Source organism: Bos mutus, chromosome 29 (assembly GCF_027580195.1).
Source record: "Bos mutus isolate GX-2022 chromosome 29, NWIPB_WYAK_1.1, whole genome shotgun sequence".
Lineage (NCBI taxonomy): Eukaryota > Metazoa > Chordata > Mammalia > Artiodactyla > Bovidae > Bos > Bos mutus.
In genome coordinates, this window is record NC_091645.1 from 18,029,375 (window position 1) to 18,052,642 (window position 23,268).

At 38.8% G+C, this 23,268-nt stretch overlaps 1 protein-coding gene across 1 annotated transcript in view; it reads left to right on the top strand.

Annotated features, from left to right (window-relative positions):
- LOC102278578 (glycerophosphodiester phosphodiesterase domain-containing protein 4-like) overlaps positions 1–23,268 on the top strand; it is a 156,758-nt gene that overhangs the window by 79,911 nt on the left and 53,579 nt on the right. Inside the window, exon 10 of the mRNA XM_070365017.1 lies at positions 4,283–4,439. Within this exon, the coding sequence (XP_070221118.1) occupies positions 4,283–4,439 (157 nt within the window). The remainder of the gene's footprint in view (positions 1–4,282; positions 4,440–23,268) is intronic.

Below are 23,268 nucleotides of genomic sequence, written 5' to 3' on the forward strand. Positions count from 1 at the left end.
AAATTCCTTTTCTGTATCACTTGAAATAATTGTGTTTTTTTCTCTTTCATTCTTTTAATGTGGGTTTATTACATTGATGGATTTCAATAACATTCTTGAATTTTGGGACTAAATCTCACATATAATCTTTTTTAATACAGTGCTGAGTTCTATTTGCTATTTTATTGAGGTTTTTTTTACATCAGTGTTCATAAGGGATATTGTTCTATAATTTTATTTTCTTGTAGTATGTTTGTCTGGCTTTGATGTTGGGGTATCCTTTAGAGTCTGTTAGCTCTTACACCATCTTTTTTATTCTCATATTCAATAAGTTGTATTGTCTTATCTTTTAGTTTAGTGAGTTTTCCTTTTGCCTGTTTAAATCTGCCTTTGAATCCCTGTAGTCAGTTTTTCATTTCAGTTGTTGTACTTTTTAGCTCTATAATTTTTTGGTTTATTTTTTGGGTTTAATAAATCTATTAATATTTCCATTTTGTTCATACATTATTTTGTTGAGTTTATCGACATCTTTATTTAGTTCTTAGTGTCTTTAATATGATTGTTTTAAGGTTTTTATCTAGTATATCCACCATTAGCTTTTTTCAGGGACAGTTCTTGTTGATTTGTTTCCTTTGAATGGGCCATACTTTGTTTTTGTCAGTCTTGTGATTTTTTTTTTTGGTTAAAAATTGAGCATTTGAGATGAGTAGTATGGTAATACTGGAAATTAGATTCTCCCTCTTCCTTTTGGGTTTGCTGGGTTTTGTTGTTGTTGTTTCAATTTTTATTAGATGTCTCTGTGCCATGGATCAGCCTTAGGTGTAAACTTGAGTTTTTTTCAGGTTTTTCTGATCTTCCCTTGGCTATGTATGGTCACTTTCTAATTTCTCTTTGTATGTACTGCTGCTGCTCCTGCTATAAGTCGCTTCAGTCATGTCCAACTCTGTGCGACCCCATAGATGGCAGCCCACCAGGCTCCGCCATCCCTGGGATTCTCCAGGCAAGAACACTGGAGTGGGTTGCCATTTCCTTCTCCAATGCATGAAAGTGAAAAGTGAAAGTGAAGTCACTCAGTCGTGTCCAACTCTTCATGACCCCATGGACTGCAGCCTAGCAGGCTCCTCCGTCCATGCGATTTTCCAGGCAAGAGTACTGGAGTGGGGTGCGATTGCCTTCTCCATTTGTATGTACAGATATTTTTAATATTTTAAGTTTTTAATATAGATCACTTTAATATAAAGCTACTGTTTAATGGCAGATTTACAATAGGAGAAAAGGAGAAACATAAATGAGCGTTGAAAAGGGTGCTGCCCTTTAAATCTTGTGAAAGTCACTTCTGTTAGAGGGCTAGGGATTTGCAACAGCTGAAGAAGGTGCAACAACAGTCTTATCTCTCTGCTGTTTTGTGACAAGAAGTAACCAGTGACCAGAGCAGAGAAACCCTATATTTGGAATAGAGGATGTTTTTTTGCCACCCTGGCACTCACCAGCTGCTGTGCAAGTTACTCCAGGAACCTGTCCACAGTTGTTTGCCATGTGAATAGTGGTGGGTAATGAGTAGCTGCTGTTGTGCTAAGAGTTGAAATTGACTGAAATTAACCCCAGTTTACATCTGAGTTTTCCCATGGAAGTTGAACGCCTTTCATGTACTCCAAACTTCCAAGAGAATTACATCAGACAGTCTTCGGATGCAGTTGTTGTCTAGGTGGGGAGACAGATTCCTGGTGCTTTGTACTCTGTCATCTTCCCAGCACCATCTCTTCTTCCTTTCATTTTTGATGAATTTTAAGTTGATAGTTGTTTTCTTCCTTCACCATTTAAAATATGTTGTTTCATTATTTTCTGTATCTCATATTTTTTGTTGAAAAGTGTGCTATAAACTTATCTTTATTTCTATCTAAATATGTATTTTCTTTCCCTGTGGCTACTTTCACAATTTTCTTTTCCTCATCAATTTTTCACCATACACATGCACATAGTGTGGGATATGTGCCTGTGTATGTGCACTCCTGTATTTACTTTTCTTGGTATTCATCAGTGTTGTTGGATCTATTGATGCCTAACTTTTATAAATTTTTGAAATTTTTACTTTTACTTCCTCAGATATTTTTTCTGTTCCTCCCCTCTTTTTAGGTCTGCAACTGCATGTATATAATTACTGCTTGATATTGTCTTACAGTTCATTTGGATAGATTCTACTGCTGCACCTTCAAATTCACTGATCTTTATATCATCTGTAATATCAAATATGCTGTTAAATTCATTTAATGAACTTTTCATTTCAGTTAAATTTTTTTATCTCTAGAATTTCCATTTATTTTTTTTTTGGCTCTTAGAGTTTTGTCTTCATATGTTCATGTGTTCCTTTGAATCTATTACATACATCATCTATATTTTTTATCATGATTTAATATTCTTGTTTACGAATTCTGTCACCTCTGTCATTTCCAAGTTTGTCTTTACTGAGTAATTTCTCTAGGTTATGGTTACATTTTTATACTTCGTTACACATCTGGTAAATTTTGGTTATAAGCCAGACATTGTGACTTTACCATTCTGGGTGGTATATTTTTTTGTATTCCATTAAAGAATTTTGTGCTTATTCTAGCAGGCAATTAAGTTACTTGAATATTAGTTTGATCCTTTGGAGGATTGTTTTTAAGGTCTTTTATGGAGATTCTAAAGTAATTCTAGTTCTAAATTATTCCCATCTCAAAGACATATCCTTGTTATTATTGAGGTCATGCCACTAATAGAACTTGAATGAGTTACATCCCTTTGTGAGCTCTGTAAATTGTCTTGGAACTTTCTGGTTATTTTCCTTTTCTTGGAAGTTATTCTTGACAAACTTCATAAGAGTTTTACTCTGTACATTTACAAATTGATATTTAGGCATACTTCAAGGGATCCTTGTACATAGTTCTCCAGAATGCTTTCTTTTTGCATACCTCCATATGCATACCTACGAGACTCTAGCCAATAAATTCTAGCTTTCTTGACCTCTCCTTAATCTCATCTTCTTCTTCTCATTTCAGTAAGTGGCTGGGTACTTTCTAGATGCTCCACTCCTTGCTCCATGGGCTTCCCTGGTGGTACTAGTGGTAAAGAACCCGCCTGCCAATGCAGGAGATGTACGAGCTCAGGTTTGATCCCTGAATCAGGAAGATCCCTGGAGGAGGGCATGGCGACCCATTTTAGTATTCTTGTCTGGAGAATCCCCTGGACAGAGGAGCCTGCTGGGCTATAGTTCATAGGGTTGCAGAGAGTGAGACCCAACTTGAGTCGACTTATCATGCATGCCCATCTTGTCCCATGCCAAATTCCAGTATTCACCTGCAAGAAGGAAGCTTGGGTAATGGTAAAGCCTATTTCATTTGTTTGCCTTTTCTCAGAAATAATTATACTGTGCTCCCCATTGTCCACTTCCTACAAAAGTTAATTCTCTTGTCCAGTTTTCTAATTGTTCATGGGCAAGGGACTAGGTCTCAATCCTGTTACTCCTTAGTGATCATTACAGAGTTCTCATCATGTATATTTTAATCATAAAGAAAGAGAGATTTTCATAAAGACAGATTCCTCAAGGCAAATAGCTGATAACAGAAGTTTTCAGATAATAAACTTTTCTAATGATGCCACCTGATATGAGAATCTAGGACCAGAAATACTCAGGACAGTTGCCAGTTGGGAAATGAGTCAGAAAAACATAGGAAGTTTGTGTAGGTGCCTGTTTAGTATGGTTCTAGGGACTTTAGGACCTTGCCACATTCACTTCTCACTTACTTTACTCTCAGATGACTACTCTACCTATTGTTTTCTAGATCCATAAATTCCCTTGATAGGAAGGCTACTGTTTCACCATAGCTAATAGACTTAACGGAGCTTTCCTGGTAGCTCAGACGGTAGTCAGCCTGCAGTGCAGGAAACCCGGGTTCAATCCCTGGGTCAGGAAAATCCCCTGGAGGAGGGCATGGCAAGTCACTCCAATATTCTTGCTTGGAGAATCCCCCTAGACAGAGGAGCCTGGCAGGATCCAGTCCATGGGTTCACAAAGAGTCAGACATGACTGAGCAACTAAGCACAGCACAGTAGGCTTATTGTACATTACAAAAGATTGCTTCCTTGGGCAGAAAAATATTAATATAAAAGTATAAATTCCTGTACTTAATCCTTTGCTAAGATAAGGGAGGGAGTAAGGAACCTAGTAAGACTTGTGAACTTGATAGGCTTTTTGAGAACCCAGTCTGCCAGGGTGGCTGAATTCAGCCTATCTACCTTTTCTGCTCTTCTCCCTCTCTGCCTGCAGTTATGATCATGTGCCTTTTCTCATGCATGACTCTGACCTGAGAAGAACAACCAATATCAAGGAGGTCCTGCCAAATGCCTCTTTGACACACCCTTCCTTATTTGATTGGGATTTCCTGTCGACTCTGAATGCAGGCAAATGGTTTTCACATGCTCCGGTAAGACACGTTCTCCACTTCAAGAAACCTGCCTTGAACTCCCTCTTCTGTATGAGGTCATGTGCTGCTCCTGGAGATAAAGCCTTTAGATGAGGATAGGCAAGTGTGCACACAATTTCATCCCAGTTTGGTAGCATGATTATAGTTAGAATTCACAGGAATGTTATTCCAGTAATGTAGTCAGTCTAATTGCTGCTGGAAATTCTGAAAACAAGCTTTAAACTTATTCTTGGTCATTTACTTCCTTTTAATCCAAGAATTTCTTGAACTTGGGGCTTCCCTGGTGGCTCAGATGGTAAAGAATCTGCCTGCAATGTGGGAGACTGGAGTTTGATTCCTGGCAGTGTTTCAATAACAAGTTAGAGAATTTAGAATTATCCTGAATAGAAAGTCAGATTTACATGTGATAAAAGTCAAGCCTGCCTTCTGAAAATAGTTAAAGAAAAAGCAACTTACATTTTCCAGGTTATCATATCTACAGGGAATCCATGTGACCTAGGTTTCACCAATCAGATACACTCATTTTCAGTCTGATTTTGACAACAAACATCTGAGCAGGACAGACAGCAGACACTCATATTGCTAGCACCTATGGCAGCAGAGCTACAGTAGTTAGATGTCAGCTGTGGTAATGGCTGTCCTATCAGGTAGTTGTATAATTAGGAAAATAAATCTTCAGGGACTTTTGATTATGTACTAGGTGGAATGGATTTATTTACATTTGATGTTAATCCTGAAGACTGATTTGATCCTTTTTCATGTTAAAAGTGAAAAGTAAAGACTTACATAAAGAGACACTTATCCACTTGAAATTCTTTCTTTTAAGAAGTGTTACTGTAAGGGATAGCTGAACATTGATTTGTAATGATTGTATCACCTCAGAATACTTATTCTCATATGAGTACATAGCCTATAAATGTTGTTTCCATGTGAGAAATAAAGGGATACATCTGATATTCCAGGTTTCTGTGTGTATGTAGGCTCTGTATATGTCTCATCATATATGAATAAATAGAAATATACAGACTAGAGAGGCTCCATTAGTATGTACAATATATATTGGTTTAATTAGCCACATGCTAAGTCGCTTCATTTGTATCCAACTCTTTGTGACCCTCTGGACTGTAGCCCTCCAGGCTCCTCTGACAATGGGATTTTCCAGTCAAGAATATTATGCATTGGAAGGCAGATTCAACACCTGGACCTCCATGAAAGTCCCACAGGCAATACTGGAGTGGGTTGCCATTTCCTCCTCAGGGGATCTTCCCGACCCAGGGTTCAAACCCACATCTCTTAAATCTCCTGTTTCAGCAGATGGATTCTTTACCACTAGTGCCGCTCATAGAAGCCCTGATAGCCATAGGTAATGTTTTGACAAATATGTATTCCAAATGAGAAGGCTATTACAATATTTGTTGTGTAATGTATGGTTTGTAAAAGTCTTACTTACCATAAGTGATGGGATTGGATATATTATTTTAGTAATGTTATCTGTATGTTTTAGGATTAATAGTTTTGTTTTATCTGTTTGCAGTGTTTAGTTATACCTTTAGTCTGGTTACTGAAGAGTATTCTGAAACCTTGACTTCAAATATGATTATCTAGGGGGCTTTATTTTTTGGTTTGTTTGTAGAGCTTTCTTTGCTTGCATGCTATGCAGTCAGAAGTAGTCAAAGTGGTGTTGGCACATTATTTAAAACGTTTGTAAATTGGATAATTTTTCAGAGCAAAGAAATTCTTTAATTTGCAAAGGTTTTTCTGGGTGCTCTTTATTGGTTGGGTATAGTTATGAATTGATGGTGGTGGTGAGTTGATTATTATTTGACAGTAAAGTTATTATTCTTGAGATTACTTATGAAAATTAAATAGTTTGTGAAATAGTATAGTGAAATAAAAATAGATACAGAAGTTCTGGGAATTGTCCCTGGAAGATCAGCTGATCTATTTGGGGGCTTGCTTGGTGATTCACTGGTAAAGAGTCTGCCTGCAGTGCAGGAGACTCAAGTTCAATCCCTGGGTCAGGAAGATCCCCTCAAGAAGGAAATGGCAACCCACTCCAGTATTTTCTCCTGGAAAATCCCATGGACAGAGGAGCCTGGCAGGCTACAGTCCATGGGGTGGCAAGGAGTTGGGAACAACTTAAATTTGTTGGTATAGTTATTATTCTTGAGATTGCTTGTGAAAATTAGTGTGATCTATAATGGTTTTTCTAGTAGTCATGTGTGGTTTTTCCAGTAGTCATGAATATTCATTGCAAGGACTGATGATGAAGTTGAAACTCCAATACTTTGGCCATCTGGTACAAAGAACTGACTCATTGGAAAAGACCCAGATGCTGGGAAAGATTGAAGGCAGGAGGAGAAAGGGGTGACAGAGGATGAAATGATTGGATGGCATCACCGACTCAATGGACATGAGTTTGAGCAAGCTGTGGAAGTTGGTGATGGACAGGGAAGCCTGGCGTGCTGCAGTCCATGGGGTCACAAAGAGTCGGACATGACTGAGTGACTAAACTAAACTGAATAATGAAATAAAAAGAGATACGAAGTTCTGCAAATTGTCCCTGGAAGATCAGCTGAGTTCTTATTTTACTAGTAAAGCCAAAATTTCTGTGGAGCATTTTTATATCCTTTTGGAAAGTATAAATCTCAAAAGTTGTTCAGTCACTAAGTCACATCCAACTTTTTTTGACCCCATGGACTGCAGCACACCAGGCTTTGTGTCCTTCAACACCTCCTAGAGGTTGCTCAAACTCATGTCCATTGAGTCGGTGATGCCATCCAACCATCTCATCCTCTGTTGCCCCCTTCTCCTGCCCTCAGTCTTTCCCACCACCAGGGTCTTTTCCAGTGAGTCATCTCTTTGCATCAGGTGTCCAAAGTATTGGAGCTTCAGCTTCAGTATCAGTCCTTCCAATGAACATTAAGGGTTGATTTCCTTTAAGATTGACTGATTTGATCTCCTTGCAGTCCAAGGGACTTTCAGGAGTCTTCTCCAGCACCACTGTTCAAAAGCTTCAATCTTAAAAAATCTCAAAAGTATGAAAATGAAATTCTTATGCATATAGTGAGCAGATTATAATCTTATTTAGCACATTAATGAAATAAGCAGAACGACACTTAAAAGAAGTAAGAACTCAACATGCTTATAGTCAGAGCAACAAAGAAATGCTGAAATCACATTGTTAAGTTGGATACAAACCTAGTATGTTACCGTGTTAATATACTATATGGCAATGAAGATATCCTTTTGGAGTTATCTTTTTTATAAAAAATCATGTACATCTCTATTGGACGAAAATCATTTCCACTTTTATTAGTTGTCTACAAGTCACCATCTAACTTTACATAGTTGCACCCTAATCAGTAGAACATGGTAATTCAAAGAAAGGTACATTTCCTTAAGAGTCAGATGACCCTTACGTGAGCTTGTTAAACAGTGTGTTACCATGATATTACTGGACATGGAACAACAGACTGGTTCCAAATAGGAAAAGGAGTATGTCAAGGCTGTATATTGTCACCCTGCTTATTTAACTTCTATGCAGAGTACATCATGAGAAACGCTGGGCTGGAAGAAGCACAAGCTGGAATCAAGATTGCTGGGAGAAATATCAATAACCTCAGATATGCAGATGACACCACCCTTATGGCAGAAAGTGAAGAGGAACTCAAAAGCCTCTTGATGAAAGTGAAAGAGGAGAGTGAAAAAGTTGGCTTAAAGCTCCACATTCAGAAAACGAAGATCATGGCATCTGGTCCCATCACTTCATGGGAAATAGATGGGGAAACAGTGGAAACAGTGTCAGACTTTATTTTTTTGGGCTCCAAAGTCACTACAGATGGTGACTGCAGCCATGAAATTAAAAGACTCTTACTCCTTGGAAGGAAAGTTATGACCAACCTAGATAGCATATTCAAAAGCAGAGACATTACTTTGCCAACAAAGGTTTGTCTAGTCAAGGCTATGGTTTTTCCTGTGGTCATGTATGGATGTGAGAGTTGGACTGTGGAGAAGGCTGAGTGCCGAAGAATTGATGCTTTTGAACTGTGGTGTTGGAGAAGACTCTTGAGAGTCCCTTGGACTGCAAGGAGATCCAACCAGTCCATTCTGAAGGAGATCAGCCCTGGGATTTCTTTGGAGGGAATGATGCTAAAGCTGAAACTCCAGTACTTTGGCCACCTCATGCGAAGAGTTGACTCATTGGAAAAGAGTCTGATGCTGGGTGGGATTGGGGGCAAGAGGAGAAGGGGACGCCAGAGGATGAGATGGCTGGATGGTATCACCAACTCGATGGACATGAGTTTGGGTAAACTCCGGGAGTTGGCTGTAGACAGGGATGCCTGGCATGCAGCAATTCATGGGGTCGTGGAGAGTCAGACATGACTGAGCAACTGAACTGAACTGAAGTACCCTAATTTTGTTAGGGTACCCTATTCTCTGTTTCTTCCCTAAATCCTTGGTGTTGTAAATATATGATTGCTATATCTTCTTGATACAGTGACAGCTTTATCATTATATCATCATATATGTTTATTTTTATCTCTTGCTATCATTTTTGGATTGAGATCAGTCTGTCCTAAGTATGGCTACACCCATTTTCTTTTGGTTATCATGTGCTTGGAGTATCATCTTGTACCTCATTCACTTGGATCCTGTGTATGTCTTTATAGCTGAAATGAGTGTCTTGAGTCAGCATCATTGTTGGGTCTTGTTTTTTTAATTCATCCAGCCACTCTGTGACTTTTTATTGATGAGTTCAATTTGTTTGCATTTAGGATTAGTCTGTTTCTGTTGTGTTATGTTAATTTGTTTGTTTTGCTTTGTAGAGTCCATATGTAAGTGAAAATACACAGTATTTGTCTTTCTCTATATGACTTATGTCACGTACATAATACCCTTCAAGTTCTTTGTTGCAAATGGCAAGATTTCCTTCTTTTTTGTGGCTGAAGAGTATACCATTGTATGTATATATATATATACTACATAGAAGAGTTATACCATTTTGTGTGTGTGTGTGTGTGTATAGCATATCTTCTTTATCCATTCATATGTTGATGGATACTTAGGTTGCTTCCATATCTTGGCTATTATAAATAATGCCATTATGAACATTGGGGTGCATGTATCTTTTCAAAAGAGTGTTTTCCTTTTCTTTGGATATATATGTGTGGGATTATTTCTTGGCTCTCTATTCTGATCCATTGATCTATATATTTGTTTCTGTCCAAGTACCATATTGTTTTGATTACTGTTCCTTTGTAGTATAGTCTGAAATCAGGAAACTTTATTCCTCCTGCTCTTTTCTTCTTTCTCAAGATTGTTTTGGCTCTTCAGTCTCTTTTGTGTTTCCATGAAAAATTTTAAGTTATTTGTTCTAGATATATGAAAAATGCCATTGATATTTTGATAGGAATTGCATTGAATTTATAGATGGCCTATGTAATATTGTCATCTTAGCAATATTTTAATGTTCCAGTCCATGAACACTGTGTATCCTTCCATCTGTTTGTATTGTCTTCATTTATTTCATCAACATCTTGTACTTTTCTGAGTTCACTTCTTTACTTCCTTAGTTATTCCTAGGTGTTTTATTCTTTTTGTTTTATTCTTAAGAAATTAAGAATTTTCTTAATTCTCTTTCTGATAGTTCATTTGTATCCTGCAGCTTTACAGATTTATTTATAAATTTATTTAAAAATTATTTATTTATAAATTTTATAAATTATTTATTTATAATTATTTAAACTTATTTATGAATTCTAGTAGTTTTTTGGTGGCTTTAGGATTTTGTTTGTATAGTATCTTATCATTTTCAAACAGTTTTAGTTCTTCCTTTCTAATTTAGATTCTTTTTCTTCTCTCATTGCTATGGCTGGTACTTCCAATACCATGTTGAATAAAAACAGTGAGAGTGGGCATCCTTGTTTTGATCTTGATATTGGAGGAAATGCTTTCAGCTTTTCACCTTTGGGTATGATGTTAGCTATGGACTTATACATGGTCTTTCTTATGTTTGCATATGTTCCTTTAATACCCACTTTGTTGAGAGTCTTTTTGTTATAGATGTTGAATTTTGTCACAAGCTTTTCTGCATCTGTTGAGATGATCATATCATCTCTGTTTTTCGGCTTGTCATTGTGGTGTATCATATTGTTTGGTTTGTGGATACTGAAGCATTCTTATGTCCCTGGGACGAATCCCACTTGATCATAGTGTATGGATCTTTTAATGTATTGTTGAATTCAGTTTTTAATATTTTGTTGAGAATTTTTGTACCTGTAATTTTTTCTGTGTGTGTCCTATCTTTGGTTTTGGTATTAGGGTGATACTGGCCTCATAGAATGAGTTAGAAGCATTCCTTCCTCTGCAGTTTTTGGGAATGTTTTGGGGAGGATATATGTTAACTGTTTTCTAAATGTTTGATATAATTCAGCATTGAAACCCTGTGATCCTGGATTTTGTTGGGATTTTTTTTTAAATACTGATTCAGTTTCAGTACTGATAATTTGTCTGTTGATATTTTCTATTTCTTCCTGGCTTTTTGTTTCCATTTGCATGCAGTGTCTTTTTCCACCTCCTTCTTTTTCTATATGTGTGTCTTTAGATCCGGAGTGAATCTCTTGTAAGTACCATATATACAGGTCTTGTTTTTTTTATTCATTCAGCCACTCTTTGTCTTTTGGTTGGAGCATTTAGTCCATTTATATTTAAAGTAATTACTGGTGGGTATATACTAATTACCAGGCTCCCTTTGTGGCTCAGCAGTAAAGAATCTGCCTGCCAATGCAGGAAATAATGGATTTGATCTCTGAGTTAGGAAGACCTCCTGGAGAAGGAAATGGCAACTCCAGTATTCTTGCCTGGGAAATCCCATGGACAGAGAAGCCTGGTGGACTACAGTCCATGGGGTCACAAAAGAGTTGGATATAACTTAGCTACTAAATAACAATATACTAATTATTTTTATAGTTCTTTTTTGTTCCTTTCATCTTCTGTTGTCCTTTTTCCTTGTGATTTAATGACTGCATTTAGTATTATGTTTGGATTCCTTTCTCTTTTTTTGTGTGTGTATCTGTTGTAGATTTGTGGCTTCTGGTTACTGTGAGATTTATAATAGCAACTCCACTCCAGTGTTCTTTTGCCTGGAGAAGCCCAGGGACGGGGGAGCCTGGTGGGCTGCTGTCTATGGGGTCGCACAGAGTCGGACACGACTGAAGCGACTTAGCAGCAGCAGCAGCAGCAGCAGGGCTTGATCCCAAATTGACTGACTGAGAAATCTAAGGTATCTTGGTGCTAATGTGACTTGCTAGTGTGGCCAAGGCCTGGGCCATCATGGGCTAGTGCTAGTTCACTGGTGGGTAGAGTCAGGTGTTGAGATCTCTGGCTGCAGGGTCCTGTGGGTCCTAGAGCTGGTGTGGCCTGCTGTTGTGTGGAGCTGGTTTCTTACACAACTGACTGTGAAGTTCAAGGTGTCCAAAAGCTTTTGTGAGCCCACTAGTGGGTGGGGCTGTATCCTGGGACAGCTGGGTGAGGGGCCCAGTGTGTCTCAGAATTGGTGTTGGCTTTCTGGTGGGTAGGACTGTGACCTAGGGAGTCCTACGGTGGTAACAGCCTGCTGATGTGTGCTTTAGGCCCTGCTGATGTGTGGTTTAGGCCCTGCGATGGCATGTTCTGGTGCTGCACTGGTACTGGGGCTGGTGTTCACCTGCTGGTCAGTAGGCTCTGTGCCCAAGAGATCCTGTTGCTGGTTCCCACCCACCAGTGGTTGAAGCTGAGTCTTAGAGCTAGTGCCAGTCCACTTGCTGGCAGAGCTGGGTTCTAGGATCTCTGGCTGCAGGACCTTGGAAGTCCTGGGGCTAGTGCCTGTCTAGTGTATGGGCTGTGTCATGGTCACCTATCGGCTCAGGGTGTCATAAGGCAGCCTGATTGCTGGTGAGTGGGGCTATGTCCCCACCTTGGTAGTTGGCTTGGCCACGAGCTGGAATCAAGATTGCCAGGAGAAATATCAATAACCTCAAATATGCAGATGACACCACCCTTATGGCAGAAAGTGAAGATGAGCAAAAGAGCCTCTTGATGAAAGTGAAAGAGGAGAGTGAAAAGGTTGGCTTAAAGCTCCACATTCAGAAAACGAAGATCATGGCATCTGGTCCCATCACTTCATGGGAAGTAGATGGGGAAACAGTGGACAGTGTCATACTGTATTTTGGGGGGGCCCAAAATCACTGCAGGTGGTGACTGCAGCCATGAAATTAAAAGACGCTTACTCCTTGGAAGGAAAGTTATGACCAACCTAGATAGCATATTCAAAAGCAGAGATATTACTTTGCCAACAAAGGTCCATCTAGCCAAGACTATGGTTTTTCCAGTGGTCATGTATGGATGTGAAAGTTGGACTGTGAAGAAAGCTGAGCACCGAAGAATTGATGGTTTTGAACTGTGGTGTTGGAGAAGACTCTTGAGAGTCCCTTGGACTGCAAGGAGATCCAGCCAGTCCATTCTGAAGGAGATCAGCCCTGGGATTTCTTTGGAAGGAATGATGCTAAAGCTGAAACTCCAGTATTTTGGCCACCTCTTGCGAAGAGTTGACTCATTGGAAAAGACTCTGATGCTGGGAGGGATTCGGGGCAGGAGGAGAAGGGGACAACAGAGGATGAGATGGCTGGATGGTATCACCGACTTGATGGACATGGGTTTGGATAAATCCGGGAGTTGGTGATGGACAGGAATGCCTGGCATGCTGCTATTCATGGGGTCGCAAAGAGTCAGACATGACTGAGCGACTGAACTGAACTGAAATGAGGTGTTTCAATACTGGTGCTGACAGACTGGTAGGTTGGGCTGGGTCCCAGTGCTAATAAACTGGAGGGAAGGTTGAAAAATGGTGCTTGACAGCACCAATGTCCATGTGGTAGAATGAGCTCCTGAAGATGGCTGCTACAGTGTCTTTGTCTCCAATATAAGCTCTAGTTACCTCTTGCCTCTCTGGGAGACTGTTTAACATCAGCCAATGGGTCTGAACCAAGCTTCTTTCAAATTTCTGCTTCTGCCTTGGATCGTGGGAGATTTTGTGTTTGCCCTTTAAGAATGGAGTCTCTATTTTCCACCGCCCTCTGGATCTCCCAAAAGTAAGCCTACTGGCCTTCATCAACAAATGTTCTGGGGCGTTACTCTTACTGGTACAGGACCCCTTGGCTGGGGAGCCCAGTGTAGGACTCAGAACCATTGCTTCTTGGGAAAAACTTCTACAATTGCAGTTAACCTCTCATTTGTGGATCGCCCAGCAGGGAACTTTGACCTCACCCCTCCTATATGTCTCATGATTTCTTCTTTATATATTACTTGTAGATTTTTTTTTTTCCTGCTCAATTCTGCTCTTTCTCATCAATAGTTGCTCTGTAAATAGTTGTAATTTTGGTGAACCCAGGAGAGGAAGTGAACTGAAGGTCTTCCTACTCTGTTATCTTGGCCAATCTCTCTGTAAAGCTTTTTCTAAAAATTAAAAAACAACTTTTAAATTTTATTTTAAGTTGGAGGATAATTTCTTTACAACATTGTGTTGGTTTGTGCTGTACCACACACAGATCAGCCATAAGTATTTATTTATATCCCTTCCCACTTGAGCTACCCCCCAACCATCCCACCCCTATAGGTCTTCACAGAGCACTGAGTTGGGCTCCCTGTGTTATGTAGCAGCTTCCCACTAGCGATCTATTTTATACATCAGATCAGATCAGATCAATTGCTCAGTCGTGTCCGACTCTTTGTGACCCCATGAATCGCAGCACGCCAGGCCTCCCTGTCCATCACCAACTCCCGGAGTTCACCCAGACTCACATCCATCGAGTCAGTGATGCCATCCAGCCATCTCATCCTCTGTCGTCCTCTTCTCCTCTTGCCCCGAATCCCTCCCAGCATCAGAATCTTTTCCAGTGAGTCAACTCTTCGCATGAGGTGGCTAAAGTACTGGAATTTCAGCTTTAGCATCATTCCTTCCAAAGAAATCCCAGGGCTGATCTCCTTCAGAATGGACTGGTTGGATCTCCTTGCAGTCCAAGGGACTCTCAAGAGTCTTCTCCAACACCACAGTTCAAAAGCAGTGTATATATACTTCAGTGTTACTCTCTAAATTCGTCCCACTCACTCCTTCCCACCCAAGCCCATACTCTACATCTGTGTCTGTATTCCTGTCCTACAAATAAGTTCCTCAGTACCATTGTGTATAGTTTTCTTTTTTTATAGCTTTTTAAATTGGTGGTTTTCCATGATAGTGTACTCAATTTCCCCCTTTTTAAATGTTTTTATTTTGTGGTTACCATGCATTTGGGAGTGCTCAGTTGCTCAGTCATGTCTGACTCTTTGCAACCCTGTGGAGTGTAAACTTCCAGTCTCCTCTGTCTATGGGATTTTTCTGGCAAGAATATTGGAATGGGTTGCTATTTCCTCCGCTAGGGGATCTTCCTCACTCAGGGACTGAATCTGTGTCTCCTGCTTCTCCTGCATTGCAGGAGGATTTTTTACTACTGAGCCACTGGGGAGGCCCCGTGGTTATTGTGAAGTTGCATAAAATATCTAATAAATTAAAGTCCTTTTTTACTGATAGCAATTTATCTTCATTTACTCATACGGGTCCTATCCTTTTGTTCTTCCCCTTTTATAATTTTGCTGCCAAAAATTATCTTTTTATGCTGTGAGTTCATTACTGAAATACAGTAGCTTTAGTTTGTATTAGTGATTTTTTTCCTGTAACTTTTATGCTATAATTAAATGTTTAAACCTTTTCTAAAATAGAGTTACATTTTCCTAATCCTGTTTATCACTTTACTCAGAGTTTTGTGAACTTTTGTCTTTTCAGATAGAAGAGTTCCTTTCAACAGTTCTTGTAGGGCAGGTTTAATGGAGGTGAACTTCCTCAGCTTTTGTTTATCTAGGAAAGCCTTGATTTCTTCTACATATCTGAAGGATAACTTTGCTTGATAGAGTATTCTGTCATTTTTAGCTTTCAATATTTTCTGTGTGTCATTCTACTCCCTCCTTGCCTGTAGAGTTTCTGTTGAGAAATTAGATGATTGTCTAGTGGTTTTTGTTGTTGTGGTTCTTAGGTTACTCCCCCTCCACATCCTCATAGCAGTCCTTAAGATTTTTTTCTGTATCATTGACTTTTGATAGCTTCCTTATAATGAGTCTTGGAGAATGTCGTTTTGCACTGAGATAATAAGATGTTCAATTAAATTCATGGATTTGTAAGTCTTGGTCTTTGCCCAGGATTGGAATTCCTCAGCTATTATTTCCTTTGCTCCCTTTCTTTTTCTCTTTCTGGTGTATTTATTATTCTTATGTTGGCTCTCATAATGGAGTCTGATAGCTCTTGCAGGGATTTTTTTTTTTTTTTTACTTTCAAAATCCTTGGTTCTTTCTCATCTTCTGCTGAAATTATTTTTTGATTCCTGTCTTAGCTCACTTACTCTCTCTTCCATCTGACCTACTCTATTTTCAGTGAATTCTACTGCATTTGTTGAGTTCTTTGACTCTAGAATTTGTGTTTGGTTCTTTTTTAAAATTGGAAACTTCTCAAATGTTAAAAAAGAAGAAACCCTCTAAATAACCCATAGGTAAAAGATAATTGTCAAGGGAAGTTAGAAAATACTTTCCACTGAAAGAAAATAAAAATACAGCATATTAAAATTGGTGGCCTACAACTAAACAATGCTTAGAGGAAAAAGTCTTGGATTATCTGCTTATTTTAAGAGTCTCCAGTAAATAATTTAAGCTTTCTCTTTAAGAAATTAGAAAAAGAAAAGCAAATCAAGCAAAAAATAAACAGAAGAAAAGACATAATAAACAACAGAAATCAATGAAATAGAAACAGAGAAGCACAACGCATCAGTGAAACAAAAATGTGTTCTTTTAAGAGATCAACAGGATTGATAAATCTCTATAGTCAACTGGGATTTTGGCCTCCATGGTGGCTCAGCTGGTAAAGAATTTGCCTGAAATACCAGAGACGTGGGTTCAATCCCTGGATTGGAAGGATCCCCTGGAGGAGGGCATGCAACCCACTCCAATATTCTTACCTGGAGAATCCTTATGGACAGAGGAGCCTGGTGGGCTACAGTCCATGGGATTGCAAAGAGTTGGACACAGGTGAGTGACTAAGCACAACATAGAATTTTCTATGAACAACTCTGTGCAAATAAAGGTGATAATTTAAATGAAATGGAACAATTCTTTAAAGATGCAAACTACCTAAAGTCACTCAAGAAGAAGTACATAACCTAAATAGTATTAAATCTATTAAATAAACTGAATTTGTAGTGGAAATACTTCCAATAGAAAATTCCATTTGGTGATGTATTCACTGGCGAATTCTACAAAATACACAAGAAATTAGACTGTTTCTTATTCTACAGATATTTTCCACAAAATAGAAGAGGAAAGAATAATCTCTAATACATTTTTATGATATCAGCATTTCTGTGATAACAGATCTCTAAAAAGGCATTTGAAGAAATATTTTTTAGGCTGTGCCATGGGACATGTTGGATCTTAGTTCCCTGACTAGGGCTTGAACCTGTGTTCCCTGCATTGGGAGCATGAAGTCCTAGCCACTGTACCACCAGGGAAGTTCCAGTCATTTGAAGAAATTTTGAGAATGGTATCCCTTGTGGATAAAATGTAAAAGTACTCAACAAAATATTAACAAACTGAATATAGTAATATATAAGAAGAATAATATGTCATGACCAAAAGGGTTTTATCCTGAGAATGCAAATCTGGTTCACAATTGAACATCAGTAAATTTTACAATATTAACATATACAAAGAAGGAAATAATATAATCATCTTCATATATGCAGAAAAATCATTTGATAAAGTTAAACATCTAGTCTTGATAAATTATCTCAGAAAACTGAAAATAGAAACTTTCTTAACAGCTACCATTATACTAAATGGTGAAAGACTGAACTCATTTCCATAAGACCTGGAAAAAGGGAGCATGCCTTATCACTCTACTCAACATCATGTTGTTAGTCCTAGTCTGTGCAATAAGTGAGGAAAAAAGCATACTGATTGCAAAGGAAGAAATAGAACTATTTCTATTTGCAGAGAACCTAATTGTTTATGTATAAAATACTGAGGAATCTACAAAAATACCCAAAAATTAATAGGTGAGTTTAGGGTGAACACAGAATACAAAGTCATTATTTAAAGAAACACCCCCCCCCCAACCTCCTTAATCTAACAGAGGGGACTTCCAGTTTCAACTTTGATATGCAAAGAGCTTGGAAGCTGTCACTCTTCCCCTTAAAAAAACAAACAAACAAAAAAAAGTAAGTGAATTGAAAACCACACATCCAGGAGCTTCGGACAACATCAAGCAAGATAAATACCAAAAAGATCTGTATCTAACCATGTTATATTTAAATTGCAGAAAACCAAAGACAAAAGGATCCAGAGAGAGGGATAAAAATCCCTACCTACAGAGGATCAAAGATAAGAATTATACCAGACTTCTCATCAGAAACCATGCAAATAAGAAAAAAATATACTATTTATAAAGTTAAAAGAAAGAAACCCACTAACCTAAAATTATATATCGAGAAAAATTATTCTTCAAAATTAAAGAACTGAAGACTTTCTCAAACAAAAACATAATTTATCACCAAGAGAATTACCTTGCAAGAAACATCAAAAGAAGTTCTAAAGAGAGAAGGAAAATGATGTAGGTCAGAAACTTGGATCTACATGAAAAAAAGGGCATCAGAGAATGAATAAATGACACTAAAAAGTAAAATATTTTATTTTTCTTGTTCAGCATAAACTTCTGGTAGAAAATGTAGATGACAATTGCAGTGACTCTGGATTAGGTAGAGTTCTTAGAACAACAAAAGCATGATCCTTAAAAGAAAAAAAAATGATAAGTTGATCCTCATCGAAATGAAAAACTTTTGGCCTCTGAAATACATTGTTTTCTCACAGCCACAAAATGTCAGAAAGTATTTTCAAATCACATATCTGACAAAGGACTTCTGTCTAGAATATATTAAAAACTCAAATTTGAAAATAAGAAATTAAGCCTAAAAATGGCCAAATATTTGATTAACTACTTCACCAAAGATGAATGGATGGCACATGGATGACAAATAAGCACATGAAAAGATGCTCAATTAATCATTAAGGAAATGTAAGTTTAAGCCACAATGAGATATTACTGTAAAACCTATAGAATGACTTTAAAAAACCTTAGAGAATATGGATCAATTGGACTCCCATGCATTGCTAGTGGGAATGCAAAATCAGACAGCCAACTCTGGAAAACCATTTGACTGTTGTTTGTAATGATAAACATACACTTAACAAAGACTTTAAAACAAGGAATAGTGCCAAGATTAAAAGTAATATGGAGCACAGCAAACATATCTAATTGTTTCTGGCATCCTTCTTGCTTGTAAGTACTATAATTTGTATAGCATGAAGAAGTCAACCTTTGATACTTTGGAATCCAAGAGATGACACATAATTTGGGTTGCAGAAGTATTTAGTAGTTTTACAGTTGACATTTGAACAACATGGGCTTGAACTGCATATGTCTACTTTTATGCAGATTAAAAAAAATGCATGCTAAGTACTACACCATCTGTGGTTCATTGAATCTGCAGATGCAGAACTGGATGAAAAGGACTGACTATAAAGTTATAGTCAGATTTTTAACTGTGTGGGGATCAGCACCTCTAACTCCTGTGTTCAAGGAGTTCTATATTTCTGAAATTAGAGTCCTGTTTGGAAGTTGATATAAAAAAATATTAATTGCAGTGTGTTTGTCATGTAAGAATATTAAGTATTTGAGAACAACAAATGTTTGTAGTTTTACTCTCTATTAAGCCAAATACAATGTTTCTAAGACAAAAATAGCAGAAAGTAACATAATTTTAAGGACTTGAATTACTTCAGAAATGAGGAGTTTTTGTTTGTATTTAAGAACAATACCAGGCATGCTAAAGTCAACCCAAAGCACATAGTTATTTTGGGAAAAATATAGGACCTCTATAATTTGGAGAGATGACCCACATGTAAATAAAGATTTAGTCCATATTTTAAGGAGAAGAGTGAATACTGAATGATCAGTTTGTCATTTTAACAAAGAGAAAATTGAATTACAATCTTGCAGTAATATTTGTTGGTAAAGGATTCAGAAGACTTTAAAACATCTTAAATGAGTTTATTTCTGAACCAACTTTGGCAAAACTTTAATGCATTTAAGTGATACCACATTCATTATTTTCACCTCAGTTCAGTTCAGTTCTGTCACTCAGTCGTGTCCGACTCTTTGCGACCCCACGAATTGCAGCACGCCAGGCCTCCCTGTGCATCACCAACTTCCAGAGTTCACACAAACTCATGTCCATTGAGTCGGTGATACCATCCATCCATCTCATCCTGTGTTGTCCTCTTCTCCTCCTGCCCCCAATCGCTCCCAGCATCAGCGTCTTTTACAATGAATCAACTCTTTGCATGAGGTGGCCAAAGTATTGGGGTTTCAGCTTCAGCACCAGTCCTTCCAATGAACACCCAGGACTGATCTCCTTTGGGATGGACTGGTTGGACCTCCTTGCAGTCCAAGGGACTCTCAAGAGTCTTCTCCAACACCACAGTTCAAAAGCATCAATTCTTCAATGCTCAGCTTTCTTCACAGCCCAACTCTCACATCCGTACGTGACCACTGGAAAAACCATAGCCTAGACTATGGGTCTTTGTTGGAAGTAATATCTCTGCTTTTGAATATGCTATCTAGGTTGGTCATAACTTACCTTCCAAGGAGTAAGCGTCTTTTAATTTCATGGCTGCAGTCACCATCTGCAGTGACTTTGGAGCCCCCCAAAATAAAGTCTGACACTGTCTCCACTGTTTCCTCATCTATTTCCCATGAAGTGATGAGACCGGATGCCATGATCTTTGTTTTCTGAATGTTGAGCTTTAAGCCAACCTTTTCACTTTCCTCTTTCACTTTCATCAAGAGGCTTTTTAGTTCCTCCTCACTTTCTGCCATAAGGGTAGTGTCATCTGCATATCTGGAGTTATTGATATTTCTCCTGGCAATCTTGATTCCAGCTTGTGCTTCTTCCAGCTCAGCGTTTTTCATGATGTACTCTGCATATAAGTGTGTACACCCATGGTGGATTCATATTGATGTATGGCAAAACCAATACAATATTGTAAAGTAAAAAAAAATAAAAATTCTATTCTGTAAAAAAAAAAAGCAAGTTGAACTGCTAAATGAATAAATAAATAAATAGTAATATTATCCAACAACAACAAAAAATAAGCAGGGTGACAATATATAGTCTTGACATACTCCTTTTCCTATTTGGAACAAGTCTGTTGTTCCATGTCCAGTTATTAACTGTTGCTTCCTGACCTGCATATAGGTTTCTCAAGAGGCAGGTCAGGTGGTCTGGTATTCCCATCTCTTTCAGAATTTTCCACAGTTTATCGTGATCCACATAGTCAAAGGCTTTGGCATAGTCAATAAAGCAGAAATAGATGTTTTTCTGGAACTCTCTTGCTTTTTTGATGATCCAGCAGATGTTGCCAATTTGATCTCTGGTTCCTCTGCCTTTTCTAAAACCAACGTGTACATCTGGAAGTTCACAGTTCACATACTGCTGAAGCCTGGCTTGGAGAAGTTTGAGCATTACTAGCGTGTGAGATGAGTGCAATTGTGCGGTAGTTTGAGCATTCTTTGGCATTGCCTTTCTTTGGGATTGGAATGAAAACTGACCTTTTCCAGTCCTGTGGCCGCTGCTGAGTTTTCCCAATTTGCTGGCATATTGAGTGCAGCACTTTCAAAGTGTCATCTTTCAGGATTTGAAATAGCTCAACTGGAATTCCATCACCTCCACTAGCTTTGTTCATATTTTTACTTATCATAAACTAAAGCAAAGACTGTAGGAGGGGCAAAATTGCATTTAGAATCAAACCCCATACCTGCCAGAGACACTCAGAGGGCTCAAATATAACCTTGTGCACACCAGGAGACCCCACAGAGACTGAGATAGAACTGCCTTTGAATGTTTGAGTGTCTCCTGTGGAGGTACGGGTCTGAAGTGGCCTGCTGCAGGGTCAGGGGCTCTGGGTGCAGCAGACCTGGGTGTGGCATAAGGCCTGTTGGAGGAGGTTGCCATTAACCCCACCATAGAGCCACCAGAACTTACACAGGACTGGGGAAACAGACTCTTGGAGGACACAAACAAAACCTTGTGCACAACAGGACCCAAGAGAAAGGAGCAGTGATCCTACAAGAGACAGACCCAGACTTGCCTGTGAGTGTCCAGAAGTCACCAGAGGTGTTGTGGGTCTGCGGTGGCCTGCTGCAGGGTCTGGGGCACTCACTGTGGCAGTGTGTGCAGAGGAACTTTTGAAGGAGGTTGCCTTAGTCTTCATTACTTCCACCATAGCTTGGTCTCAGATTACATAATAGGGAGGGAACACAGCCTTGCCCATCAACAGAAAATTGAATTAAAGATTTACTTAGCATGGCCCCTTTTCGTACTGTTTCAACATATGCTGGATCATCGAAAAAACAAGAGTTCCAGAAAAACATCTACTTTGGCTTTATTGACTATGCCAAAGTCTTTGACCACATGGATCACCACAAACTGTGGAAAATTCTGAAAGAGGTGGGAATACCAGACCACCTAACCTGCCTCTTGAGAAATCTGTATGCAGGTCAGGAAGCAACAGTTAGAACTGGACATGGAGTCTGGTTCCAAATAGGAAAAGGAGTACATCAAGGCTGTATATTGTCACCCTCATTATTTAACTTATATGCAGAGTACATCATGAGAAATGCTGGGCTGGATGAAACACAAGCTGGAATGAAGATTTCTGGGAGAAATATCAATAACCTCAGATATGCAGATGATACCACACTTATGGTAGAAAACTAAGAAGAACTGAAGAGCTTCTTGATGAAAGTAAATGATAGTGAAAAAGTTGGCTTAAAGCTCAACATTTAGAAAACTAAGATCATGGCATCTAGTCCCATCACTTCATGGAAAATAGATGGGGAAACAGTGGAAACAGTAGCAGACTTTATTTTTCAGGATCCAAAATCACTGCACATGGTGACTGTAGCCATGAAATTAAAAGACGCTTACTCCTTGGAAGAAAAGCTATTAACCTAGCTATTAACCTAGACAGCTTATTAAAAAACAGAGACATTACTTTGCCAACAAAGATCTGTCTAGTCAAGGCTATGATTTTCCCAGTGGTCATGTATGGATGTGAGAGTTGGACTGTGAAGAAAGCTGGGCATCAAAGAATTGATGCTTTTGAACTGTGATGTTGGAGAAGACTCATGAGAGTCCCTTGGACTACAGGGTGTCTAACCAGTCCACCCTAAAGAAATCAGTCCTGAATATTCATTGGAAGAAATGATGTTGAAGCTGAAACTCCAATACTTTGGCCACATGATGCAAAGAACTGACTCATTTGAAAAGACTCTGATGCTGGGAAAGATTGAAGGCAGGAGAGGAGGGGGATGACAGAGGATGAGGTGGTTGGATGGCATCACCGACTCAGTAGACATGAGTATGAGTAAGCTCTGGGAGTTGGTGATGGAAAAGGAGGCCTGGCGTGCTGCAGTCCATGGGGGTCGCAAAGAGTTGGACACGACTGAACATCTGAACTGAATTGAGCATGGCCCACCCATCAGAACAAGACCTAGTTTCTGCCACAGTCTCTCCAATCAGGAAGCTTCCATAAGCCTCTTATCCTTATCCCTTAGAGGGGAGACAGAATGAAAACCACAGTAACAGAAAACTAA